Source organism: Oryctolagus cuniculus, chromosome 4, assembly GCF_051225735.1.
Source record: "Oryctolagus cuniculus isolate XC-2025 breed Fujian yellow rabbit chromosome 4, ASM5122573v1, whole genome shotgun sequence".
Lineage (NCBI taxonomy): Eukaryota > Metazoa > Chordata > Mammalia > Lagomorpha > Leporidae > Oryctolagus > Oryctolagus cuniculus.
The window spans coordinates 143,428,695-143,454,334 of NC_142870.1; the positions used below are offsets into that span (position 1 = coordinate 143,428,695).

The 25,640-nt window shown below is 47.7% G+C and overlaps 2 protein-coding genes across 28 annotated transcripts in view; one reads left to right on the top strand and one right to left on the bottom strand.

Annotated features, from left to right (window-relative positions):
• NME9 (NME/NM23 family member 9) overlaps nt 1-25,640 on the top strand; it is a 42,707-nt gene that overhangs the window by 10,718 nt on the left and 6,349 nt on the right. For 4 of the 14 annotated variants that reach the window (XR_016233270.1, XM_089332214.1, XM_008266229.5 and 1 more), the window contains one exon: nt 234-530. The exons of 3 other annotated variants lie outside the window; for them this stretch is intronic. Coding sequence is in view for 8 of the 11 variants with exons in the window: in XM_008266229.5 (XP_008264451.3) it covers nt 234-307 (74 nt within the window). In the remaining 3 variants the exon portion in view is untranslated. Of the gene's footprint in view, nt 1-233; nt 531-560; nt 1,849-25,640 lie in introns of those variants that run through there. 7 more of the 14 variants (XR_016233271.1, XM_089332208.1, XM_089332205.1 and 4 more) reach the window with 6 other exon arrangements.
• ARMC8 (armadillo repeat containing 8) overlaps nt 3,307-25,640 on the bottom strand; it is an 862,269-nt gene continuing 839,935 nt past the window's right edge. For 7 of the 14 annotated variants that reach the window (XM_089332200.1, XM_017346800.4, XM_089332201.1 and 4 more), the window contains 4 exons: nt 19,025-19,120; nt 12,393-12,474; nt 10,978-11,071; nt 3,307-5,855 (listed from right to left, as the gene is read on the bottom strand). In XM_089332200.1, coding sequence (XP_089188326.1) covers nt 5,822-5,855; nt 10,978-11,071; nt 12,393-12,474; nt 19,025-19,120 — 306 coding nt within the window. In that variant the 3' untranslated portion in view covers nt 3,307-5,821. The remainder of the gene's footprint in view (nt 5,856-10,977; nt 11,072-12,392; nt 12,475-19,024; nt 19,121-25,640) is intronic. The other 7 variants (XM_070072756.2, XM_070072761.2, XM_089332202.1 and 4 more) reach the window with 1 other exon arrangement.

Here is a 25,640-nt window from a genome sequence, read left to right on the forward strand (position 1 = left end):
CCAGGTCCCAGGAGTAAGCACACAGCCTCCTACAGGCCCCACTGGGGAGCCGCCCCTCTGCAATGCTACTGTCTGCTCCTTTCTTTTCCTGTGTCACACCTGCTCGTGCTTCCAACGTACCCAGAACTTTTCCTGCCAAGAAAAAGGCACTGGGGCAGAGGTCAGTGGCTCTGGCAACACAACCCTGGGTTTGATTCCTGGCTCCCTTGTTTACCTGCTTTTTCTGGGCTCAGTTTGCTCATCTGTGAAATGGAGAGAACGACAAACTAGCATCCCCAGGGAAAGCTTCCTCACAGAGCTGGCGTGAAGACGAATGGCGGACAGGACGCAAAGCTCTCAGCCTGGTGCCTGACACACCTCAGGTGGCCAGCAAATGTCCCTTCTCCTAATTCTTTACTTTCCAGTCCCTAACACACAAGTTGAGCCCGGTCTGCTGTCCCTCCCACCTGACCCCCACCTTCGTGGGCAGTGAGGTGGGTGGAGCTCCCCTGCCCTCCTGTCTCTCTGGGGACGGCGGCTGGGACAGCATCAGAAGTCCTGAAGAACCTGCTGTTCCACAGGCGGCGAGGCCGAAGGCGAGGTGGGCGCCCCCAAGGTGCTTCCCTCCCGCGAGGACGTGGCCTGAGCCGGCGTTCCTGCTCTGCGGGCGCAGCTGCCCCTCCAGAAGCGCCATGTATTCTGAGCACTGGCACTTTTTGGGCTCAGCTGTCGCTGTGGACAATGAAAACCAGCAGTGTGTGTTTTCCTGCGGTATTAAAGAGCATATGGGATGTGCATTGATTTTTTTTTCTGTCTCTGGGACTTTACAAAGTGAAGTGCCATCAGCTATAGTGCCATCAGCTATTGCCCTCTGCTTCAGGGTTTGGTGTCATCTCAGAGGACGCTTGGTTATGTGGGACACCGTTCCCCAGCAATACATCTGCTTTACAGGTGCACCATTGTGGAGCTTTCCCTGGGAACTGAATGTGCACACGGTGCAGTGAGGTGGGCTGTGCCACTGCAGGTGTACTGACCAGGAGGCAGATGAGGACTGGCACCCAGCGCCTCCTCACGCTGCCTGCCCCTGTCACACAGTCACTTCCTGCTGCCAGATTTGCCCCTCGTGGCTGTCCTCAGATCAGGGCAAGCTCACAACGCAATGCTTGTTACGTGTGGAAGCAGGGTTCACTTGGTTCTGCTGAACCCTCTCTCCTCATGTCTTGGGTTTCCGGTTCCAGCTAAGCACCCACTTTGAAAACCTAAGAGTTCCTGGTGGGGCCGGCTGCCTAAAGCTGTTACTGAATTGCTTGGCTTAGCTGGCCCTCAGGGGGCGGGGGGGAGGGGGTTGGATCTCAGGAAAAAGCACCTGTTAGGAGCTGCTGCGAGCTGCCTGGTTTCCTCTCTGGTTTACTTGTCAAGTTCCCCAGCTCAGGCATACTCCGTGGTCTGACGGAGGAGGAAAAGGCCATGGTGTTTTGCGCACCTAGCACAGGGGAGGCTCTTCAGCCAGGCAGTGAGCTCCCAGCAGATGGCTCTGTGCGGGCTCTCTGCTGAGCCACGAGCTGGCTCTGGGGATAAAAGGCTGAGGCGGGCTACCGGAAGGTGGGAACCAAGGCCTGTGGTCGCGGGCGTGCTGCGTCCCGCCACTGCGTCCCCCATGACCTCATGCCACCTCTGGGTGCCAGCATGCCTACGTTCAGCACTCCTCAGCATCTGTACCGGGCCCCTGTGTGAACCCATGCCCAACGGAGCCCGCAGCGGCAGGAAAGCTCCCTCTCACTGTTCCACGCCCTGGGGACTCTGCTTTTCCCTCTGAGTGGGCCCAGGAGGGCAACCCCACCAGAGCTGGCAAATGACTGGGAGGTGCCCAAGAGCCCTGTGCCTGGGCTGGCCCCACAGGTGTTGAGTGGGACTCCCAGTGACCCACTTGGAAGGAGAGAGGGATGCACCCGGCTAGCAGAGGCCGGGAAGCCAAGGACCTCCCCTGTACCCATCACTGGCAAGGTAAGAGGGGGCAACCAAGGCTCCGGAAAGCAGGGGGGAAGAAGGGAAGAGTAGGTGTGGGAATGGAGCCTGTGTGTGTGTGGTGGTGGTGGTGGTGGTGGTGGTGGATCCTGAAGTTTCCCCAGGAAGTGGCTAGGACAGTCAGGCTGGGCAGGGGGAGCTGGAGGGTCCCCAGCGATAAGTCCGAGTGGGAGGGATGGTGACTCCTGCCTTCCTCCCCACTACTGTGCCTCCAGGTTGCTGGGGGTTCAGCATGGTGGGCATCTCTGGAGCCCAGAAGGCTCAAGGCATAGGGAATGGGGGCAACAGGAAGGGCTCCCGAGATCAGCCCACTCTCTCAGGCCAGAGCAGCTTGGTGGAGGCCCTGCCTTGGGTGTTCCCTAGAGAAGCAAACGCGGCAGGGCAGGTACTGTTTTGGCTCCTGGACGTGCACGCCTGGCAGGGAGGAGGGCGGCCCCACGGTTAAGGACTGGCTCCGGCCCTCCACTCAGTGAGATGGCTGACGCCCGGCAGAGCCAGGAGCCAGGAGGAGCTGCAGCGACAGAGAGGGGAAGGTGGCTCAACAGTCTACTCCACAGCTTTCCCTGAAGCCAGACGGAAACGTGCCTCCAGCTGCCTCTCTGCCGAGCGGTCTGGGAAGCGGTCTGGGAAGCTCAGCACGGTGCAGCAGCACCGGCCCCATGCCCGGAAGGCGTTAGGGCCCCTTGCTGCAGGTGGCCATCAGCAGCTGGGGTAGGAGTGCCCCTCCCCTCTCCCCCTTCTCAGGTCTTGCTGGTCTCCCGCCCGGGCTCAGTTTCGCCTTGGCTGCCCTCTCTGCAGTCCCCTCACTGTCCTCCCCCAGGCCCTGGTTCCTGTGTCCAGCGAGGCCTCGAGACGGGAGGTGCTGCCTTCCCTGCACAGACAGGGAGGAGAAGGAGTGTGTGGGGAGTGAGCCGAGGGCACCTGTGTGTGTCCTTGCCAGGGGACACACTTGTTTGTGCACCGTGTGGCTGGTCACGTGCCAAGCCCTGGGTCTGAGTCCAGCAGGCAGTGGCAGCAGAGGAGTGGCACTCCTGAGGGGACAAGAGAGCATGCAAGTGGACATGACCTTGGGGAGGGCTGTCTGGGTGGCTGGGAGTGGCCACCTGGAGAGGACCTGCTGGCTTCCGGAGGGCCGGGAAGAGAGGGGTCCCCCCCGTTACCTGAGGCCGCCCCCACTGGGAAACACACAACCACTCCCTGCCCTTCATCCACCAAGAGTCACAGGTTCCAAAAGCCAGTACACGTTCACGTTACCTTCTCATGTTTCCTAGTGTTCTAGACATTTGGAAAACAGACTCCTTGTTTAGAAGTTGCCACGATTTCTCTTGGCTTTTATTAGCATGGGTTAAAATCATATTATCCAAACACTACCAGAAGAACATGTATTGTTCTGAATAAAGTGCTTAGGAAAAAAAATGCAACTTATTAAATTGGACATTCTTTTCTAGTTCATAAATTTTGGGTTACAATCAGGGCACAAAAGGAGAAACAGAATGCAGTATTAGAGACAGCGAGAAGCTTAGTTAAGAACTTGGGTATAGACACAAGACTATGTCCCATTCTTCCCACTTCCTTGCTGACTGAACACTGCACCTGCGTAAAGCAGCAAACAGCTTTGTTTTAATAAATACATTTCTCTTCAAATTAATTATAGTAAAGCACTTTTTATTTGACTGCTGTTTCTACCCACAGGCAAGATTTATCCACAGAGTTGAAGTGTGAAACTGTGATTTCATTGGGCCTTCAGCTTTCTAATGCTATTTGAGTTCGATTGTCTCAGCAATTCATTATTGGTTTCTTTATATTTACCAGGACTTCTAAATGCCAACTCTATCTATAGTGTTTTGAGTTACAAATGCCGAATGAGGAGTTTCTCAGGATTAGAAACAACAATGAGTGGGCCTCACTAAATAACACTTTATTCCAAATAAACTAGGGTGTTTTTCTTTTTAAACTGGTCTTCTCACATTAGCACTCTCACATCTGCACAAAACCCAAGTCCCTGCTGTGACAGATTTTAAAATCAGTGATGTTCTGAAAAAATAACCTGGAAAACTCTGTGTTTGAATCTTGAGTGATCATTTTGAAAACAGGAAAAATTGCATTTAAATACATTTTAAAAACATTCATTCACAATCAAACATATTTAAATCTTCTGAGGAATATGCAGGTTGGTGACAGGACAGCTGTGACACAAGCAGCCCCATCAGGAGTGGCTGGTGGGTGGGCCCGGGGCCCTGTCAATGACACACACTCACCGCAAACTTCTAGACCGCAGCCCTCACTTCCTGGCCATGATGCCTTCGGCCTTCTTTTAGCAAAGGGAAGAGGAAGGCCAGTTCTACCTTCACACAGTCAAGAACCTTTGGTGAGTTCGCCTTGAAGCTGACCCAGAAGTCGGAGCAGGTGCCAAGCTAAGGGCCGCAGAAGGGCTATGCAGTACTCACTGTAAGAAGAAGTCATCTGCAGTCATCCTGGGAGATCCCCTTCCTGTCTCTCCATGGGAGTGTTCAGCTTCATGCAGGAAAGCATCTTAGCCACATTTTTACTGAAATCTCCATCTCATTTTACAAAAGCACACCAACCAGCAGTCCCGAGTGACTAAGAGAATTGGCTGAGAACAGCTAAGAGAAAACAGCTTTCTAAACTATGCTGTTCTTCTTTGCACAGGTATGTCTGTAGAACATTCTCTAGTTTCACAGTGATAATGCTGTTTCAGGAAGCACGAAGTGATCTCACTTTGTTTCCAGGAGCGATGCCCTACTTTTAGTTTGAGCGCTAAGGCTCCAGCACTGTAGGTTCTAAGCACGGCCAGAGACTTCGACACCAGAGATGGGAGTCAGGGCAGGTGGGAGGCTCTCATGCCCACGTCCTGTCAGGCGTAACCACTGGGCCATGGCTGAATTCTACTAACAGTAGTGCTAGTTCCCTTTGATGTCTCAAAAAATCTATGGTGGAGAATCTGTCACCTCACTTCACTCCACTCTGTCCTTCTGACTCGGAAGCCTGAGAACTTATTGAATTAGGCTGAAAAAAAAAAAAGGCTCTGTACCTGCTAATGTTGACGGCAGTAAGATGCTAGCTTACTATGTTGCACAGCACCATGTATAAAGCCTGTTATCCAGGCCAACTATAGCCAACTTTTTCTTTTTTTTTTCTTTTTTTTTTATAAAGAAAATCTATGTAAGTTGAGGTTCAGAAATGCATATATTTTTTACTTACAAATATTCATCTGACCAAAATTCAACATAACCTTTATGGAACACTAAACAATTGTTTTGTTTTTAAAATAACATTTCATTCAAACTGTATATAATTCAGTAAAGTTTTTCTTTATACAGCAAGCAATGCTTAAACCCTGGAAAATCTGTAGAAAAGAGATTTTCACACAAAATAAGAAAAGAAAAATCTGAGGTATCCCTCACACACATCCACTCATTCTGATACACACACATACTCACACACATACTCCCTGTGTGTCCACACAGACACAATCATTCTCACTCACAAAGTGGCTGCAGCATAGGCAAAAAATTGTAGGTCCAAAGGAAAATGATTGATTGTTCTAATAAAGAGTCCAGGTAGCTCAGAAAACAAAACAAAACAAAACAAAACACAACAGTCCTCTGAGGAAATTACTACCTCAAAAAATGTTCTCAAGATGAATTTGAGATCTAAGCCTATGAAATTGCTTTTGCAAAACAGCTCCCTGCAGTCCAAGGTGACTTGTGCAAATAGAAGGAATCAACTGAGGCTAGTTCCTGTACTTCCTTAAACAAGGGTGTGGGATGCTCGCAGGTGCCCAGGGACGCTCCCATCATGCCAGGTACTGCTGCAGTGCCGTCTTTGCCCTGAAATCACAAAGTTCCCATTAGCCATCATTTCAGAGCTGTCATTAGGCCACCAAGATGGGTGGACCAACGCGGTACCTGAGGAGGTCTGTAAGGCAGATTCTCAGAGGAACTGGGGTGATTCCAGCTGGGTCCCAATAGAGATCTGTGGCCAACACATACTTCAGCGTACTCTGGCTATGTTCTTGTGGTTCTCTTAGAGGGCTATTTTCTTTTGTTATTTTTTAATTTCTTTTAAGACTTACTCATTTTATTTGAAATGCAGAGAGAAGGAGACAGGGAAGAAGAGAGGGAGGGAGGGAGGGAAAAATCAATAGATCTTCTATGTACTGGTTCACTCCCCAAATGGCCACAACAGCAAGGGTTAATCCAGGGTGAAGCCAGGAGCCCACAGCTCCATCTGGGTCTCCCACATGGGTGGCAGGGGCCTAAGCACGTGGACCATCCTCCACTGCCTTCCCGGGCACATTAGCAGGGAGCTGGGTTGGAAGTGGAGTAACTGGGACTCAAACCAGTGTTCTGATATGTAGCAGGCAGCAGCTTAACTCACTGCACCACAGTGCCAGCCCCTAGAGGGCTGCTTTTGCTCCTCAATCTGCTGTAGCTCAGGGACATTACACATTCCTTCGGAGCTGTGACACTCTCTAGTTTTCCTCTGTCACTGGTACGTGGTTGTGAAGAATCTGGAATTTTCTTCACTACCTTGGAGGCTGAATTTACACATGGAGACACAGTACTAAGAGGATGACTTGGGCTCTGGGAAGCTATGAGGAACACTGACCTAAGGAAAGGTGATGAGGTACCGACAAGAAGGTGGATGGAAGGGCCATGAGCCCATGGCATAAGGCTGCCACGTGGGCCACATGCCGCAGAGCTGAGGAAGGAGGCTACTGTGTCAACTCGGATCATATGTGATGATGCCAGCAATGACTGATGTGGCATGCAGGTTCTCAAGGTGACTGGAGAAGAAGGCAGATAAACGAGGACAGTGATTAGACCTCTCCTTATCTTTGTAAAAGTGACTTCCTTTTTAAAAATAAAATTAATTAATTTTGGGAAGCAGAGAGAGATTGCTCTCATCCATTGTTTCATTCTCCAAATGCCAGCAAAGGCTGGAGAAACTGAAGCTGGAACCCAGGAACTCAATCCCAGACTCTCATGTGGACGGCAGGAATCCACTCACCTGAGCCATCACTGCTGTCTCCCAGGGTCTGACTGACAGGAAGCTGGAATCAGGAGCTGGGCATCACACCAAGGCATCTAAACCACCAGGCCAAATGCCTGCCCCAAAGCGAGATCCTTTGAGTAAGGCCTGAGAAGGCCTTTTGTTTTCAAGATTTACTTATGGGGCCGGAGCCGTGGCTCACTTGGGTTAATCCTCTGCCTGTGGTGCCAGCATCCCATATGGGCGCCAGGTTCAAGTCCCGGTTGCTCCTCTTCCAGTCCAGCTCTCTGCTGTGGCCCGGGAGGGCAGTGGAGGATGGCCCAAGTGCTTGGGCCCTGTACCTGCATGGGAGACCAGGGGAAGCACCTGTTTCCTGGCTTCGGATCGGCGTAGCTCCGGCCGTAGCGGCCATTTGAGGGGTGAACCAACGAAAGGAAGACCTTTCTCTCTGTCTCTCTCTCTCACTAACTCTATCTGTCAAATTAAAAAAAAAAAAAAAAAAAGATTTACTTATTCATTTTGAAAGGCAGAGTTACGGGCCGGCGCCATGGCTCACTTGGTTAATCCTCCGCCTGCGGTGCTGGCATCCCATATGGGCACCGGGTTCTACTCCCGGTTGCTCCTCTTCCACTCCAGCTCTCTGCTGTGGCCCGGGAAGGCACTGGAGGATGGCCCAAGTGCTTGGGTCCTGCACCCGCATGGGAGACTAGGAGAAGCACCTGGCTCCTGGCTTCGGATCAGCGCAGCGCGCTGGCCGTAGCGGCCATTTGTGGGGTGAACCAATGGAAGGAAGACCTTTCACTCTGTCTTTCTCTCTCACTAACTCTGCCTGTTAGAGAGAGGGAGAGACAGAGATATTCTATTTACTGCTTCCATCAGCTGGGCCAGGCTGAAGCAAGGAGATAGGAGCTTCATCCATGTTTCCCACATGAGTGGCAGGGGCCCAAACACTTGGGCCATCTTCCATTGCTTCCCCAGACCATTAGCAGAGAACTGGATCAGAAGTGGAGTGGCTGGGACACATACTGTCAACCATATGGTGTCGCAGGGGCACCTTTACCCACTACACCACAGCGCCAGCCCCAGTGAAGGCCTTTTTGACTACTCCCATCATGAATTTCTAAAGAGGTCACAACTGCAGGTGTTAGGAAGGCAGCTTTCAGCAATGGGCTCTCCTTCCAAGTTGTGAAAAGGCTAGAATTTTCAGCTGCTACTAGTTGATAGAAGTTACAGCAAGCAGACTGGGCATTTGATAAGCTAGGTTCAAGTAGAGTTTCCGTAATAAAGCTTTTGAAGAAATATACTAAGAAGTTTTTTTTGCAGTTATAGAAGACTGTATAAAGATGAGAGTTGTGAATAGTATAATCTGTCAGAACAGAAAGTTCTGAACTGTTCTGTCCCCAAGTTATATGTGAGTTGGGGTCTTGACATTTTCAGGAGAAGTTAATGAATGATACCACAAGCTAGCTCTTAATGGTTATCCATCCGCCCCTATAAATCCACTAAGAAGCCAAGAAGAGCAGTTCTGGTGGATGTGGGGTGTTCCCTGACTGCACACCCGAGGCCCTCTGAGCCTGGGGCAGAGATGGTTGCATGGGGATAGATCGTCCGTCATCTCTAAGTGCTAGAAAGTCAAACGGACACAAAACCTCAGAAGGAACCTGTGGCATGTCTTCTGCAGTTGACAGATGTTACTGAGCCACGATGGGGATGTTCACATGGATGTCTTGATCAAAATCCTGCAATACCCTTTAAGCTACCAATTCCTTCGGATCTGACTCAGAAGTGTCTATGTTTGATTATTTTGGGGCTCAAAGACTCTATCCTGATTATCTTTCTATGGCCTTTATTATCTAAGGAGTCTTTTAGATGGGTGGTTTTAGAGGCAAGATCACCTTTTTTTAGATGGACTTAGAGTAAATAGCTCAGACCTTCTTTCAATGGGGATTTTAATTTAAGAACTTTTGTGCCATAGAAATCGGGGGAAATACCATCAGATTATGCAGGTGAGAGCCCAAACTCATCCTACTTCATGTTGAGGAGCCTCCTCTTAGCATTCTAGATCTTCCCAAAGACAGCTTTAAGTAGAAAGACCTGTTTTCAATTCCGAACAAATAGGAGTTGAACATCCTAATCTGTAAATCCCAAATCCCCAAGGTTTCTGAGTGCCAATGTGATATTCAAAACGCTTTGGGCTTTCTCAATACACTCAATACATTTCTCAATACACTTCCACCACTTAACACCCTCATCTCTTACCTCCACATTCACAGTAGGCTTTAACTGGTTTCCTGCCTCCATTCCTGTCCTACTGCAGGTGACTCTTTATATAGCCACCACGGTAATCTTCTAAGAGCTCAAAGAGGATGATGTCACCTCTGCTCAGAACTTCCCATGAAGCTGTGAATAAAAGCCGAAGTGCAGAGTATCTACGAAGCCCATGTCTCGTAGTTTGTCCTGGCGTTCCTGTGACCCGAGAAGATGAAAGCTTCTCCCTGCATTCTCCCTGTTATTCCTCTCCAGCCCCACAGGGCTTCTTGCTGTTCCTTGAACATGCCAAGTCCATTCCTGCCTCAGCCTTTGGACTGACTGTTCCCTATGCCTGGAATACTCTTCCTCTAGCTCCCTAGCAGACTCTAGTTTCAGCCTTGATCAAATGTCATATCCTCACAGAGGCCTTTACTAACCAACCTGTATGAAAAGAAGCCTTCTTAGGATGGGCGCTGTGGTGCAGCAGGTAAAGCCACTGCCTGCAATGCCAACACCACATATGGGCACTGGTTCAAGTCTTGGCTACTCCATTTCTGATCCAGCTCCCTCTAATGTGCCTGGGAAAGCAGTGGAAGATGACCCAAATCCGTGGGTCCCTGTACCCACGTGGGAGACCCAGATGGAATTCCTGGCTCCTCGTTTTGGCCAGGCCCAGTTCTGACCTTTGCGCCTACATGGGGAGGGAACCATCCATCACTTTTACAGACAAACCAATCAATCATTTTTTTTTTAAACAACTTTCTTTACTGCCCATTCCTCACTTTGTTTTTCTTCATGGTGCCTGATTGTGTTACTTACTCATTTGGTGACTGTCTTTTGAACTAGAATGTTACGTGCTATGATGACAAGGATTTTATTCATTATTTTATCTCCAATATCTAAAACAGCATCTGGTAGAGGGCGGGTGCTTTAAAAACTATCACTGAATGAATGGATACATGGAGAAGGGGACTGTGATGGCAAATCAGATCGAACAGTCTGTAAATACACGACGGTGTGAGACTCTGAGTAGGTGTGGCTGGAGTGCAGGGTGGGCATAGCAAGTGTGCTGGGGGGCGGGGTATGAGAAGGACAGGCCAGATGAAGGGCTAAAGGGAGAAGGAGAGAGCTGCCATTTCCTGCTACTGGTTATTACACTCAGCAGTGAGCTTGGCAGGGAGGGAATACAGCCAGGAAGAGCACCTGGGGCTGTTCTGAGGGTAGCTGGATCTCTGATGATAACTCTTGCCTTCCCCAGGAAATGGCGAGCTCTTTGAGGAAAGGGACTCTTCAGTGGTTATTGCTGTACCCCAGCCTGGCACAGTGCAGGTGTTTAGTGAAGTTTTGAGCTGATTTTTTTGAGCTAATTGAGTTTTTTCACAACTGATCTTTCTGCTTTCCAAAAGGCCACAGGTGTCTCTATTTTAATGATCAAAGGAATGTAAATGCGTGGCCTCTGGGTCCTATTCAGATAACTACTAAGGTAGCCGAGACCCATGTTAATTCAGAGATGAGTCGCTAATAATTTCACAATTATTAGCTTACATTTCACTCAAATGTCAACAGTTGGCTCACAAAAAATTAAAAAGGAAAATTTGAGAATCTAAAAGATTTACAGTTTGGCCATGTGAATTACTAAGACTTCAAACCCTTTAATAAAATAATCCAGCACCAGCCAATAGAAGGCCCTTCCATGTTGATACTCACTTGTCACAAAGGTTTGAGTCTGGTGACTGACTCAGTTTGTGCAGAATATCTACGATGCCCATGTCTCGTAGTTTGTCCTGGCGTTCCTGTGACCCTAGAAGATGAAAGCTGGCAGGTTACTAGGAACGTGACCCACCCAGCTGCTCTCTCTGACGTTCAATCGCCAATCTCGAGCTCTGCCACTGTCCTTCACCCCTCACCCTACCTGTCCCGCCTGAACTCCCCACTCTGCTGGATCCCGCGTGCTTAGCCTCGCTGACTGCCCTTCTATCTGGTCTCTCTGCCTCCTGGCCCTTGTTGCCGCAGTTCCTCCTGGGCTCTAATACTGGATTAATGCTTCCACGGACTATAGGGTCAAGGTCAGAGTCTTTAGCCTGGCCCACGGGGTCTAATCATCACTCTTTCAGGACATACCCACAGCTGTGGCCAGCTAGGCCTTGCACTGCTTCCACTATCCTCCCAAACTTGTCACTGACCCGTGGTCAGCACAACTGGCAGTTCCGATTTCATGCGGCTCTGTTCTACCTGTCTACTAGATTAAGCTCTCCTTAAGGGCGGCTTTGCCTCCCCAGCACACAGATGGTAGCGGGTATCGAGGCATGTGGGGTTGAATCCAGTTTACCTTTCATTTTGCTCTAGACACAGTGCTAAACAGAGCATCTCCCTAAGTCTTTCTTCCTCCACTGAAGAGCCTAGCTCGTGCACTGACCCCTCTGAACTCAGTGAGCAGACCCTAAGGAGGAGCCTAGCAATCTGCATTTAGAAAAGCTCCTCAAGTCATGCTGATGCAGCCAACAAAGCACGGACACCCAGTCCTTACCTGCATCTGTTACTTGGCTGTACTTTGGAATCATCGGAGGAGCTTTGAGAAATGCTTAAACCTGGAGCCCACCCCAAGATTACTGATTTAATTGATCGGGTGTGAAATCCCCAGGTTGACTCTAACATGCAGCCAGGATGAAGAACCTCGAACCTACACAGGTCTCCTTGCAGACCTACCACTGATGCACTCCTCATCCATCACAAATGCACCCTCTTGCCCACGGTGCGTGTCTGTCTGGAGTCTTTACAAGTGCTTCTTCCACGCCGAATGACCAGCCCAGCTTCCCACCTGCTCTCTCCTCTCACCTTCTGCAAGTGCATCTCACCATCCTCCTAATCAGATCCCCCTAAGGGCAGACACTGTCACTTCCTTCTCAGCTCAGCCCCAAGGAATCTGGTACGTACTGGGTCCCTGGTAGGAGGTCAGTGTTGACTGTCCAGCCAGCTCAGGCCAGTCCCACTGATTCTCCCACCAAGGGTGCTTGGGGCCAGGAGTCCAATGAGTGGGGCACCTCTGCCCGGGATCTCAGGGCACTTGCTGCCTTCCCTGTGTGAGACTCTCTTCCCGTGATTTTCTTCAGAACAAATCTCACCAATCTCACCTTCCTCTTCATTCCATATGAGGTTTGATATACAAAACATGGCGGCAAGCTGCAGTTTGACATGTGAATGACCCTGGTGGTGCAGATAAAAAAATCAAAAGAGAGGCGACGCTAGTTTAGATCACCGTCTGGTAATGCATCATAGGCAACTGTAACAGCGTGAAAGTCTAAAACAGAAGCCTCAAAGTTAACACTAATGAGCGAAAGCTTGGGCTAAAGACAACAAGGAATGTTGGGGAAGCTGGCAAACTGTGGCACGCAAGCCTTGCCCAAAGACACTCAAATTCAAAATTTAAAAACCATCTGGCTGTCCAAATAAAATACCTCTGGGACCCTAGACACAGCCTGCAATTTATGATTTAGCCCACACTCACAGAGCTACTGACACATGACAGTTCTATGCTTCTGACTTAGACTATGCTTTTAGTCTCTAGAGGCCAATACATTGCTTGGGTGGATGTGCATTTGATATTTTTCACTTCAGTTACTAATTTTCCTATTCAAATGGTCCAACAAATCCTTTAGGGAAGAAAGTGAAGATAAGGTCAAAGAATTATACAACTTGATGTTCACAAACAATTTTTAAATGATTTACTTCTCTGACACCACATTCAGCTTTCAGCATAATCAAATTACTCTTATTTCTTTATCCAAAAAAACCGTGATCAAATCTCTACTTATGAAATGTCTCTAATATGATTGAAGAACCTTTTTATTTAAGATTTTAAAATTTATTTTGGAAGTCAGAGTTACAGAGAAAGAGAGAGAAAGAGAGAAAGAGAGAAAGAGAAAGAGAGAGAGAGAGAGAGAGAGAGATCTTCCTATCTTCCTAGTTCATTCTCCAGAGAGCCACTACAATGAGTGCTGGGCTAGGTCAAATTCAGGAGCCATGAGCTTTATCTGGGTCTTCCACATGGGTGACAGATCCCTGAACACTTGGGGACCATCTTCTGCTGCTTTCCCAGGCCATTAGCAGGAAGCTGTATTAGAAGTGGAGCAGCCGGGGCAAGCGCTGTGGTGTACTGAGCTAAGCCTTTGCCTGCAACACTGGCATCCTATATGGGTGCTGATTCTAGTCTCGACTGCTCCTCTTCCTATCCAGCTGTAACTCTACCCCTCAAAATAAATAAATAACTAAAATCTTTAAAAATATACAAAAGAAGTGGAATAGCCAGAACATGAACCAGTGCCCATATGGGATGCCAGAACTGCAGGTGGCAGCTTTACTAGCTACACTATAACACCAGCCTCCAGAAACCTCCTTTTAAAAATAATTCTTGTTGAACTTACTTTATGTACTCAAATACAACCATTTCTTTTTTTTTAAGATTTATTTTATTTATTTGAAAGAGTTACAGAGAGAGGTAGAGCCACAGAGTGAGAGACAGAGTTAGAGAGAGAGGTAGAGCCATAGCAGAGAGCTGGATTGGAAATGGAGCAGGGCCAGCGCTGTGGTACAGTGGGTAAAGCCACTGTCTGCAGTGCTGGCATCCCATATAGGTGCCAGTTCAAGTCCTGGCTGCTCCACTTCCAGTCCTGCTCTCTGCTATGGCCTGGGGAAGCAGAAGAAGACAGCCCAAGTCTGTGGACCCCTGCCCCCACATGGGAGATCTGGAAGAAGCTCCTGGCTCCTTGCTTTGGATCAGCGCAGCTCCAGAGTGTTGTGGCCAATTGGGGAGTGAACCAGCGGATGGAAGGCCTCTTATCTCTCTCTGCCTCTCCTTCTCTCTGTGTAACTCTGACTTTCAAATAAATAAATCTTAAAAAAAAAAAAAAAAAAAGGGAAGTGAAACAGCCAGGAGGTGAACTGGTGTCCATATGGGATGCTGGCACTGCAGGCTGTGGCTTTAACCCGCTGCACCACAGTGCTGGCCCCCAAAGTTCAACCATTTCTACTTACACTGGATCGCTGATACACAGAGTGCTTTCTCCTAAACACAAGAGGACCCAATAGTAAAACAATCTTTATAGATGATTTTTGTATTAGCCAATTAAAAAAGTATTTCCCAGTACATTCAAATGATTTACTCACAATGGCACTACATGCTCAATGGTTTCCCACAAACTTAAATTTGAAGGCTGAGGGGCCGGCGCTGTGGAGCAGATTAATCCTCTGCCTGTGGGGTTGGCATACCATATGGGCACCAGTTCAAGTCCCAGCTGCTCCACTTCCAATCCAGTTCTCTGCTATGGCCTGGGAAAGCAGTAGAAGATGGTCCAAGTGCTTGGGCCCTTGCACTTGTGTGGGAGACCTGAAAGAAGCTCCTGGCTCCTGGTTTCAGATCAGCTCAGCTCTAGGGATTGCAGCATTTGGAGAGTGAACCAGAGGATGGAAGATCTTTCTGTCTCTCCCTCTCACTATCTGTAACTGTATCTCTCAACTAAATAAATAAAATCTTTAAAGAATAAATCTGAAGGCTGAAACAGACTTGTCTTTTCATGCAGGAAAATACCTAAATCAAGCAGAGACAGAGGTGGGCATTGCTTCTTCCATTAGAATTCTATGGTGGCTGGCGCCGCAGCTCACTAGGCTAATCTTCCGCCTTGCTGCGCTGGCACACTGGGTTCTAGTCCCGGTCGGGCACCAGATTGTGTCCCGGTTGCCCCTCTTCCAGGCCAGCTCTCTGCTGTGGCCAGGGAGTGCACTGGAGGATGGCCCAAGTGCTTGGGCCCTGCACCCCATGGGAGACCAGGAAAAGCACCTGGCTCCTGGCTCCTGCCTTCGGATCAGCACAGTGCACCAGCCGTAGTGGCCATTGGAGGGTGAACCAACGGCAAAGGAAGACCTTTCTCTCTGTCTCTTTCTCTCACTGTCCACTCTGCCTGTCCAAAAAAAAAGAATTCTTGGGCCCTGCACCCCATGGGAGACCGGGAGAAGCACCTGTCTCCTGCCTTCAGATCAGCGCCATGCACCGGCCGCAGCGTGCCAGCTGTGGCAGCCATTGGAGGGTGAACCAACGGCAAAAGGAAGACCTTTCTCTCTCTGTCTCTCTCTCTCACTATCCACTCTGCCTGTCAAAAAAAAAAAAAAAAAAAAAAAAAAAGAATTCTATGGTTAGTGATTCTTCCGTCTTCTACCTGACAACACTTTTAAAGAAATGTCCAGTTTGGGCTCCACTAAGACTAAACAGAATACAGCTTATCTGCTCCTGTTATCAGATCATCAAGGAATATTAGTGTATTCTAAAACAAATATCTGTATATTTGTATAATAGTATGTACAAATATTTGTATAAACTAAGACAAATAAGCATTTGCTATGTGTATTGCACATTCAGAAAGATATTTTTGAAAAGCAGAGCGGCAGAGGAGGAGATGAGGTAGGGAGAGGAAGAGGAAAGGGGAGGGAGAGGGGGAGGAGGAGAGAGGGAGGGAGGGGAGATGGAAAGATCTTCTATCTGCTGGTTCACTCCCCAAATAGCGGCAATGGCCACAGCTGGGTCAGGCTGAAGTCAGGAGCACGAAACTGTCCTGGTTTCCCATGTGGACGGCAGGGCCCCAAGCACTTGGGCCATCTTCCATTTTCCTGGTGCATTAGCAGGACGCTGGATCAGAAGTGAGCTGCCAGGACTTGCATCAGCACTCCAATATGGAATGCTGTTGTCAAAAATAGTGGCTTAGCCTGCAGTACCACAACACTGGCCCCCATTAAATATATTTTCAGGGAAACAAATTGCTGAGAGAGAAAACTGGATGGTGGAGAGTTTGGTGTTTAGCTCAGCTGGAATGCAACGAAAATATCTGTTTGACGGAAGCAACGTTTAAACAGAGACGTAAGGAACAGAAGGTGGTACGTGTGCAAACAGCCACGGGTCGGGGGTTCAACGAAAAAGGAAAACTTCCTGGAAAGGTCTGAGATGAGAGAGTTTTGCTTTCAGAGAAGTGGGCTTGGCCAAGTCTTGGGTCCTTGTAGGGCAGAGTAAGGGGTCTCGATGTAACTGAGTTGAAAGGAAGGCCCTAAACAATTTAAGCAGCAGAGGGACAGGCCTGACTTGCATTTTCAGAGGACCACTTGGGCTGAAGGGACTGGAGTGACAGTGCAGAAGTGTCTAGGAGGCTATTCTATTACTACAATCAATCAGACATGCAGTGCTGTGGCTTAGGCTATGGTGGAGACACTGGTGATGGAAAGAAGTAAACAGATTCAAGATCAGTTCTGGAGAAAGGGCTGATGGGACTTGCTGATAAACTGGATGAATAAAGGAACAGAGCCAGAGGATCAAGGTAGATTCTTAGGCTTGAGAACCAGAGTAGGGGCTGGTGCTGTGGCGTAGTGAGTAAAGCCGCTGCTGCAGTGCCGGCATCCCATATGGGCTTTGTTTCGAGTCCCGGCTGCTCCTCTTCTGATCCAGCTCTCTGCTATGGCTTGGGAAAGCAGCGGAAGATGGCCCAAGTCCACGGGCCCCTGCACTCTCATGGAAGACCTGGAAGAAGCTACCAGCTCTGGGCTTAGGATCGGTGCAGCACTGGCTGCTGTGGCCAGCTGCGGAGTGAACCAGCAGGTGGAAAACCTCTCTCTCTCTGCCTCTCCTTTTTCTCTCTGTGTAACTCTAACTTTCAAATAAATAAATAAATCTTTAAAAAAAAGAAAGAAAGAAAGAAAGAGTAGATGGCAGAGCCATTAGAAAGGCAAAGGCCAGGCATTATGGTGTAGCAGGTAAAGCTGCCACCTGCAAAGCCGGCATCTCATATGGGCACTGGTTGTGTCCCGGCTGCTCCACTTTTATTTTTTTTTTTAAAGATTTATTTACTTATTTGAAAGGCAGAGTTAGAAAGTGGCAACAGCAGAGAGAGAGAGAGAGACAGAGAGACAGAGAGAGAGAAAGATCTTCCATCTACTGGTTCACTCCCCAAATGGCTGCAACAGTCAGAGCTGGGCCAATCTGAAGTCAGGAGCCAGGAGCTTCTTCCGGATTTCCCACATGGGTGCAGGGGCCCACACACTTCGGTTATGTTATGCTGCTTTCCCAGACACACTAGCAGGGAGCTGGATCAGAAGTGGAGCAGCTGGAACATGAACTGGCATCCATATAGGCTGCTGACACTGCAGGCAGTAACTTCACCTGCTATGCCACAGCACTGGCCCCTGGTTGCTCCACTTCTGATCCAGCTTCCTGCTAATGTACCTGGAAAAACAGCTGAATATGGCCTAAGTGCTTGGGTTCCTGCACCCACGTGGTAGACCCAGATGAAGGTCCAGGCTCTGGACTTCTGCCTGGCCCAACCCTGGCTGTTGCAGCCATTTGGGGAGTGAACCAGTAGACGGAAGACCATTCTCATTCATTCATTCTCTCTCTCTCTCTACCTCTCTGCCTTTCAAATAAATATGGGATGCAGGCATCCCAAACAGCAGTTTAACCTACTGCATTGCAATGCCTGCCCCAAGAATTCTTTTTTTTTTTTTTTTTTTTTAATTTGACAGGCAGAGTTAGACAGTGAGAGAGAGAGAGAGACAGAGAGAAAGGTCTTCCTTCCGTTGGTTCACCCCCCAAATGGCCGCTACGGCTGACTCTGCGCCGATCCAAAGCCAGGAGCCGGGTGCTTCCTCCTGGTCTCCCACGAGTGTGCAGGCGCCCAAGCACTTGGGCCACCCTCCACTGCCCTCCCGGGCCACAGCAGAGAGCTGGACTGGAAGCGGAGCAGCCGAGACTAGAACCCGGCGCCCATACAGGATGCCGGCGCCGCAGGTGGAGGATTAGCCAAGTGAGCCACAACGCCGGCCCCCCAAGAATTCATTTTTAAACATCAGGCTTGAGAGGCTATTAGGCAGCCACATGGAGGAGAATAAATGGGTCCAGCACTCAGAAGAGAAGTCTAGGCTGGAAGTATACACTTGGAATCATCAGTATAGAGGTGACAGTAGAAGCCACGGGATAATGAGACTCCCCTAAGCCAGTGGTTCTCAAGTTCACATAAAGAACCACCCAAGTACTTTATACCTCATACCTATTAAATAAAAATCTTGGGAGGGAGGAGACAAGGCAATAATCTTTGAAACCTAACTTCCCATAACCATCAAGATACACCTATTTCTCAACTGCTTTTCAGAGTCAAACCTCACTGGGCCAGACTGAATGTCCATTTGGGTTTTGTAAACCATGACCACCCAGCTCGGTTTTGTGCCTTTCTCTATAGTTAACTCGGACATGGCAGGCAAGGAGAAGACAGGTTAAGTGGGAGATGGGGAGGAAGGGAAGGTTCTTCCACAAGCAGAATTTTGTTAGGATTACTAGGAAATGCTGACAGAAGAAAAAGAAGAATGTCTGATGCCCAGACACAGTGTGGTGGTGACAAGATGCAGGGAATGGCCGTGGCAGCAGGTGGCAGCATGTGGAAATGAAGCCGTCCAGAGACTAAGATGCCAGAGGGCTAGAGAGTCCGTCCACCCGGGACTGAAGCCTTGAGAGGGAGGCAATCATCACCAGGCTGGGGAGCTGGCTATTACCAAATGGCACAGGCTTCAAGGAGTCAGTTTGTCCTTTTCTTCAGGATGGAAGAGAGTTCCTTGCATCTGCCACAGAGCAGTCCATCCTCCTTCCGAAAACCTCTGCACAATCTGTCTTGAGCTAACGATGCCATGATCTCTGACTTCGAATGCTGCAGTGCAGGGGACAAAGGCTTACCATGTAGTACTTGATCTTCTGCAGGATGTCATCATTGGTCATAATAAGCTCTTTTGCTGTTGTCCCATCTGCTATGTTGGCTAGTATGCACAATGTCTGAAAAAGAACAGAGCCAGTGATCAGGAAACTCTGAAGTCCTGGAGTCCCCAGAGTCGAGCTTCCTCAAGTTTTGGGCAACTTCTCACCTGAAGGTGCATGGATCCTCACAGGTGCCACCCTCAATGCTGATTTCTCAATTCTTGACATCACTGCTAACAGTAACCACACCCAAGCAAAGTCTACCTTACAGAAAAGAGAACCCAAACACTTTGGTGATTTTGCTGGGCATTCAGCCATAGCTGGGCAAAGGTAGCCATATTGTATAGATGATACTATGACAGAAATCAAAAGGAAAATATAATTTACTACCATTATTATTATTATTATTTTGAGAATTCCATTTCTACAGAAAGCTCTTGTGACTAACTCACGAGGCTTTTTTGGATGTAGACTCTATTGTGGAAGAGCCATAGGTGGAAAGCTCCCCTCTTTTCCCAAGGCCTCCATTTGCTTCTTGCTCCCAAAGCCATGACTGTCTAGTAAGCCCAGAACTGCTCATCAGTTATACTGCATATGCAGTTAGAACTTGACTTTTCTTGCATCTAGGAACAGAGAAGGAAGCAACATGTTTGAAGCAGCTTAGGCCAGGCTGGCCTAATGTGGAAACTGTATGGAGCCTGTGCCTCTGTGCTGCTGACTGGAGTTTCTTCTCGGAGAAAGAGAATGCTTTCATCAGCTGCTTCACTCTCATACAGAGCAGCAGGAAGCAAGGATTAAGGGAAAGCAGACAGGATTGTGTAGCTGGGATAGCAAGCCAATGCCAGACTCACCAACTCAGCATGTACTGAGCACCTATCATGGGTATGCTCTCTGCAGGGAATCAGGGTGAGACACACTCCCTGACCTTGAAGCTGTCAGACAAATAATTACATCACTGTGGCGTGACTGAAGTATAAACACAGAACTGGGACAGCATTAAGAGCATTTGTTGGATACCACAAGGGTCAGGGAGGGCTTCTTAAAGGAAGTGACAGTTCTGGACCACAGTCGGGGTCATTCAAACAAAAGGATGTGAGGAGGGGATAGGGTACATACTCAAGTTAACTTTCTCCAGCTTTAACCTATTTGTTTGCGAGACTTAGATTAATTAGGTTAGATGAGGAAGCTGTTTTATTATGGCCCAACCTTTCAAATATCCTATCAAGAGTGTGTGCTATTTCTCCATTGCAATAACTAGATTTACCACTGAATGAGTCCTGAGATGTGAACCAGAAAAAGCTGCCTCAGGGATGCAGCAGACATGGAAAATGCAATGCATAATCCAAGGCCTACACATGTACTGGGGGACCATTTATCCCAGGGCAGTTGGATCATAACGAGAAGTGCCCCAAGGTGTAAGTTGCCAAAGTGATGTGCTACATAAACATTGATACATGGTAAGTCTGTCACAAACTTTATCAATACCTTAAAAAATTAATAAGGAACCTGTACTCTCTTTGGGTGGTCTCTAATGGGAAAGAGCCTATGAAGGGACAGACGAGTGTTATTAACAGAGGTAATTGGTTTGGGAAGGAGTTGATAGCCAGTTGGCTTCATCAAGTGATCAAGACAATAGTCATCAGGAGTAGTGATCCCATCCTTACCAACTAGGCTCTGCCAGGCTTCATTAAGACGAAACTCAGGGGCCAGTGCTGTGGCATAGCGGGTAAAGCTGCCGCCTACAATGCCAGAATCCCACATGGGTGCCAGTTCAAGTCCCAGCTGTTTCACTTCCGATCCAGCTCTCTGCTATGGCCTGGGAAAGCAGTGGAAGATGACCCAAGTCCTTGGGCCCCTGTACCTGCATGGGAGACCTGGAAGAGGCTCCTGGCTTTGGATCAGTGCAGCTCTGGCCATTGTGGTTATCTGGGGAGTACATCAGAGGATGGAAGACCTCTCTTTCTCTCTACCTCTGCGTCTCTGTAACCTTGCCTATCAAATAAATAAATAAATCTTTACATATCCTATATGCCCCAGCTGCTCCAATTCCAATCCAGCTCCCTGCTAATGTGCCTGGGAAAGCAGCAGAGGATGGTCCAAGTATAGCTCTCCCATGTGGGAGACCTGGAGGAAGCTCCTGGCTCCTGGATCCGGCATGGCCCAACGCTGGCCACTGCAGCCATTTGCAGTGAACAAGTGGTTGGAAGATTGCTCTCTCTCTCTCTCTGTCTCTCCTTCTCTCTGTAACTCTTTTAAATAAATAAATAAAATCTTTATATATATATATATATTATATATATAAATATATATATATATAATATATATAATATATATATATATATATATATATATATATATATATATATATAATGGACAAAATCCAAATGCAGAGGCCAAGCCACAGGAACACAAGTATACAGCCTGGCTGGGAGGCAGAAAGGGGGCAGATTGAAGGATCTCTCTCTTCTCAATCTCCTCCCTGCCCCACTCCATTTCTCACCAGGAAACCCCATCCTGTGAGCTGGCCAGAGAACTGTAAGAGGAAATAACAGCAATGACCCTAATCATGGATACGGATTTCACAAGGCTTCATGACTAAGGCATTTCTGGGAAGAGGAGGAAACGGCAAACACCTTTAGACTCAAAAACAGAATATAAAGGGGAACTTCAGAAAATGTTCCTCAGAATAAATTAAGACAGCAAGACAGGTAAGTGACCCACTTTTAAAAAAAAATTATTTAGTTATTTGAGAGGCAGAGCTATAGAGAGAAGCAGAGACAGAGAGAAGGTCTTCCACCTGCTGGTTGGTTCACTCCCCAAATGGCCACAATGGCTGGAGCTGAGCGGATCTGAAGCCAGGAGCCAGAAGCTTTTTCCAGATCTCCTATGAGGGTGCAGCAGCCCAAGGTCTTGAGCCATCTGCTCTCCCAGGCTATAGCAGAGAGCTGGATCGGAAGTGGAACATCTGGGACTTGAACCGGCACCCATATGGCATGCTAGCATTGCAGATGGTGGCTTTACCTGCTACCCTACAATGCTGGCCTTATGATTCGCTTTTTGTAGTGTTAGAATACACACATACATCATTAGGCTTGAACAGTATCACAGAGTGAGCTACAGTTCTGCTTTAATGCTCACACAAATCTAATAATTCTGTGGAGACAAACTACCAAGTCTTAAAGAGCTCAATTAGTTTGGGGACTAAGTCAATTCAATATACAAGCCAGGGAGCAAAGATTAAAATGGTACACATACCATTAATGAACCCAATAACATAGGCAAAGGATAATACATAATGACCAAGTAGGTCTGTTTCAATGCAAGATTAGCTTAACAGCTGAACTCAATGAAATTCACTATATTAATCAGACTAAAACAAGATTATTTCAACAGATACAGAAAAAGTAATTGGTTACAAGAAAATGTCTAATATATACTCATGATTAAAAACTCAGGGGCCGGCGCCGTGGCTCACTTGGTTAATCCTCCGCCTGCGGCACCAGCACCCTATATGGGTGCCAGGCTCTGTCCCGGTTGCTCCTTTTCCAGTCCAGCTCTCTGCTGTGGCCCGGGAGGGCAGTGGAGGATGGCCCAAGTGCTTGGGCCCCAGCACCCGCGTGGGAGACCAGGAGGAAGCACCTGGCTCCTGGCTTCGGATCAGCGATCGGTGTAGCTCCGGCGTGGCGGCCATTTGGGAGGTGAAGCAACAAAAGGAAGACCTTTCTCTCTGTCTCTGTCTCTCTGTCTCTAACTCTATCTGTCAAAAAAAAAAAAAAAAAAAACCACCTCAATAAACTGAGGCAGGCATCTGACGTTGTTAAGATGCTGCTTGTGATGTCCCAATCCCCTGTCAGGGTACCTAGGTTCAAGTTCCAGGTCCACTCCCAATTCCTGCTTCTTGCTAATGTGATCAGGAAGCAGTTAAGTGAATGGCTCAAGAGGTTAGGTCCCCGTCACTCACATGGGAGGCCCGGATTGAATTCCAGGCTCCTGGCTTTGGCCTGGACCAGCCCTGGCCAGGTATTTGGGGTAGTGAATCAGTGGATGGGAGATTTTTTTAAAAAAAGAAAAAAGGTGGGCAGGGGGAATAAATAAACTCAAGAAAGAAGGAAATTTCTTTTACCTAATAAACAGAACCCGTGAGAAACCTACAGCTCACATTTTCAATAGTGGAAAACTAAATGCTTTGCTTTACTATTTTGGGAATAAAAAAAATCACTTTTTTCCTGAACTTCTGTAAATGACACTTTAAAAAAATGTTTCAGCTTCCATTTGTTCACTGCTACATACAATTGATTTTTCCAACTGTGACATTGCTTAATTCATTTTTTAATTCTAGAGGGCTTTTTCTTTTTTTAAGATTGTTTTTTAGTTACTTGAAAGGCAGAATTACAGGGAGAGAGAGAGACAGAGGTCTTCCATCCACTGGTTCATTCCCCAAATGGCTGCAATGGTTGGGGCTGGGCCAGGCCGAAGTCAGGAGCCAGGAGTTCTGTCTCCCACGTGGTTGCAGAGGCCCAAGCACTTGGGCCATCGTCCGCTGCTTTCCCAGGCACATCAGCAGAGAGCTGGAATGGAAGTGGAACAGCTGGGACGTGAACCGGTACACATACAGGATGTCAGCGTCGTAGGTGGTGACTTTCCCTGCTATACCACAATGCTGGCTCCTCTAGAGTTTTTTGATGAGTCCATGACATTTTCTATATAGGCACCTGTGGTTTCTGGGAAGTTTTACTTTTTCCTTTCCAAGTTGTATGCTTCATTTCTTTCTCTTGCCTTAACTTATGTGGTAGGAATCCCTGCATATGTTGAGCAGGAGTGACAGAGTGACACCAATGGACCTACTTGTCTTGTGCCCGCATATGGGCAGGGATAGATATGTTCAATATCTGGACAATGGTAATCACTAAGCAGCTTATCGTATGTCAATTACCACCTCAATAAAAAAAAGTACCAGATGCTGAAACTTCCAGGGAACAGTCTGAACCACCCACATTCGCCTACATCCGGGCCACCTCCACAATCTATACTAAGGATCACGTTTTCTTTTGCTCTCATCCATGTCTTGCCTCACTTTTTTTGCCTTGCTTCATTCTTATGCTTGTCTTAGGACATAGAGGAAAAACAAACTTACTTCTCCTACTAGTTTCTCCTAACACAGATCATTTCTGTGACTCCAAAAAGTATGGGGACTTCTTCCCATCAGGAACCAAGCAACCAATTCTGCAGAAGACACCAGCTGGGTGCCCTGTAATTCAATGCAATTCTGACACTCTCTACCTGGAGATAGCCTCCTCCCTCCCTCTCTCTCTCTCTCCCTCTCTCTCTGTCCCCCTCCTACTCCCCCTCCCTCCCTTCCTCTCTCTCTCTCTCTCACACACACACACACACACACACACACACACGGAGAGCTCAGTCCTCAGGACTGCCCCTCCCCCGCCACTCCAGATGCCAATTGCAAGCTACCCTTCTCCAGTGTGAATTTGCTCCAGTGTCTCACAGCACTCGGGGAAACACTTATGTTTATAGATTTATTATAAAGTACATTACAAAGGGCACAGGGATAGGTGTGGGGGAAGGGGTAGGGAGCTTTCACATCCTCTCCAAGTACCACCTTCTTTTTTTTTTTTTCCAAGTACCACCTTCTAGGAAGCTTTGCATTTGGCTATCTGGAAGCTCTCCAAAATCTATTTTTTGAAAGTTTTAATAGAGACTTCATCACATAAGCATGGCTGAAGCTTGGACAACCATGTAGAAAAGTGACTAGACAAAAAGCCTCAGATCTACTGCTAACAGACTTAGTGGGGAAAGCTTGCAAGACCTGTCTGGATTCGTTGTATGGGGCAGGACCACTTCGGAAATGAAGTCCCATGATCTACCATCAGGACATTTTTCTAAGGCCTGCTCTAAGACACAAGGTGGAAGGAAGGCTAGGATTTCTGTGACTCACCATGGGGAAGAGAAACTAGTTCACAAGACCTGCCCAGAGCTGGTGAAGGGAGGAGGGCAGGGAGGGAGAGATTTGCTTTCTGAGGCCTGCTGGTGGCCTGCAGTGCCTCACACTGAAGCAAAGGACTGTCTTCACCTCCATTCCTTTGGAGCCCTCCAAAGCTGCTTTAGGAACCAAGGACAAAAAGCAAAATATTTTAACAAAATATATGGTTATGGTTCTAGTCAGTTAGGAAATACAAGTCCTGGAAGATAGGAGCCAGGAAATCATGAATGCAAACATATACACATAATACATGTATGTATTATATTATATATAGTATCAGATTATAATATTAGTGTTATATGCATATTATAATAGTATTACTATATATATACTTATATATATAGTATCAGAGCCCTCCAAGTAAAAGTTTTTTGAACAATGTCTTTCTTTATTGTTGTAATGTATCTTATTTCAGTGATGTTGATGAAATCATATTTTTTTCTGGGTTAAGTTTTTGTTCACCAAAAAGTTATTATTTAAGAGAAATCACCTAAAATATCCATCCTTAAAGCCATTCTATCAAGCCTACTTCCATTTTTGCTCACAAATACAATCACAGCTCCCAAGTCCAAGCACTCTTGCTAGCTGGCCCACCCCTCTGAA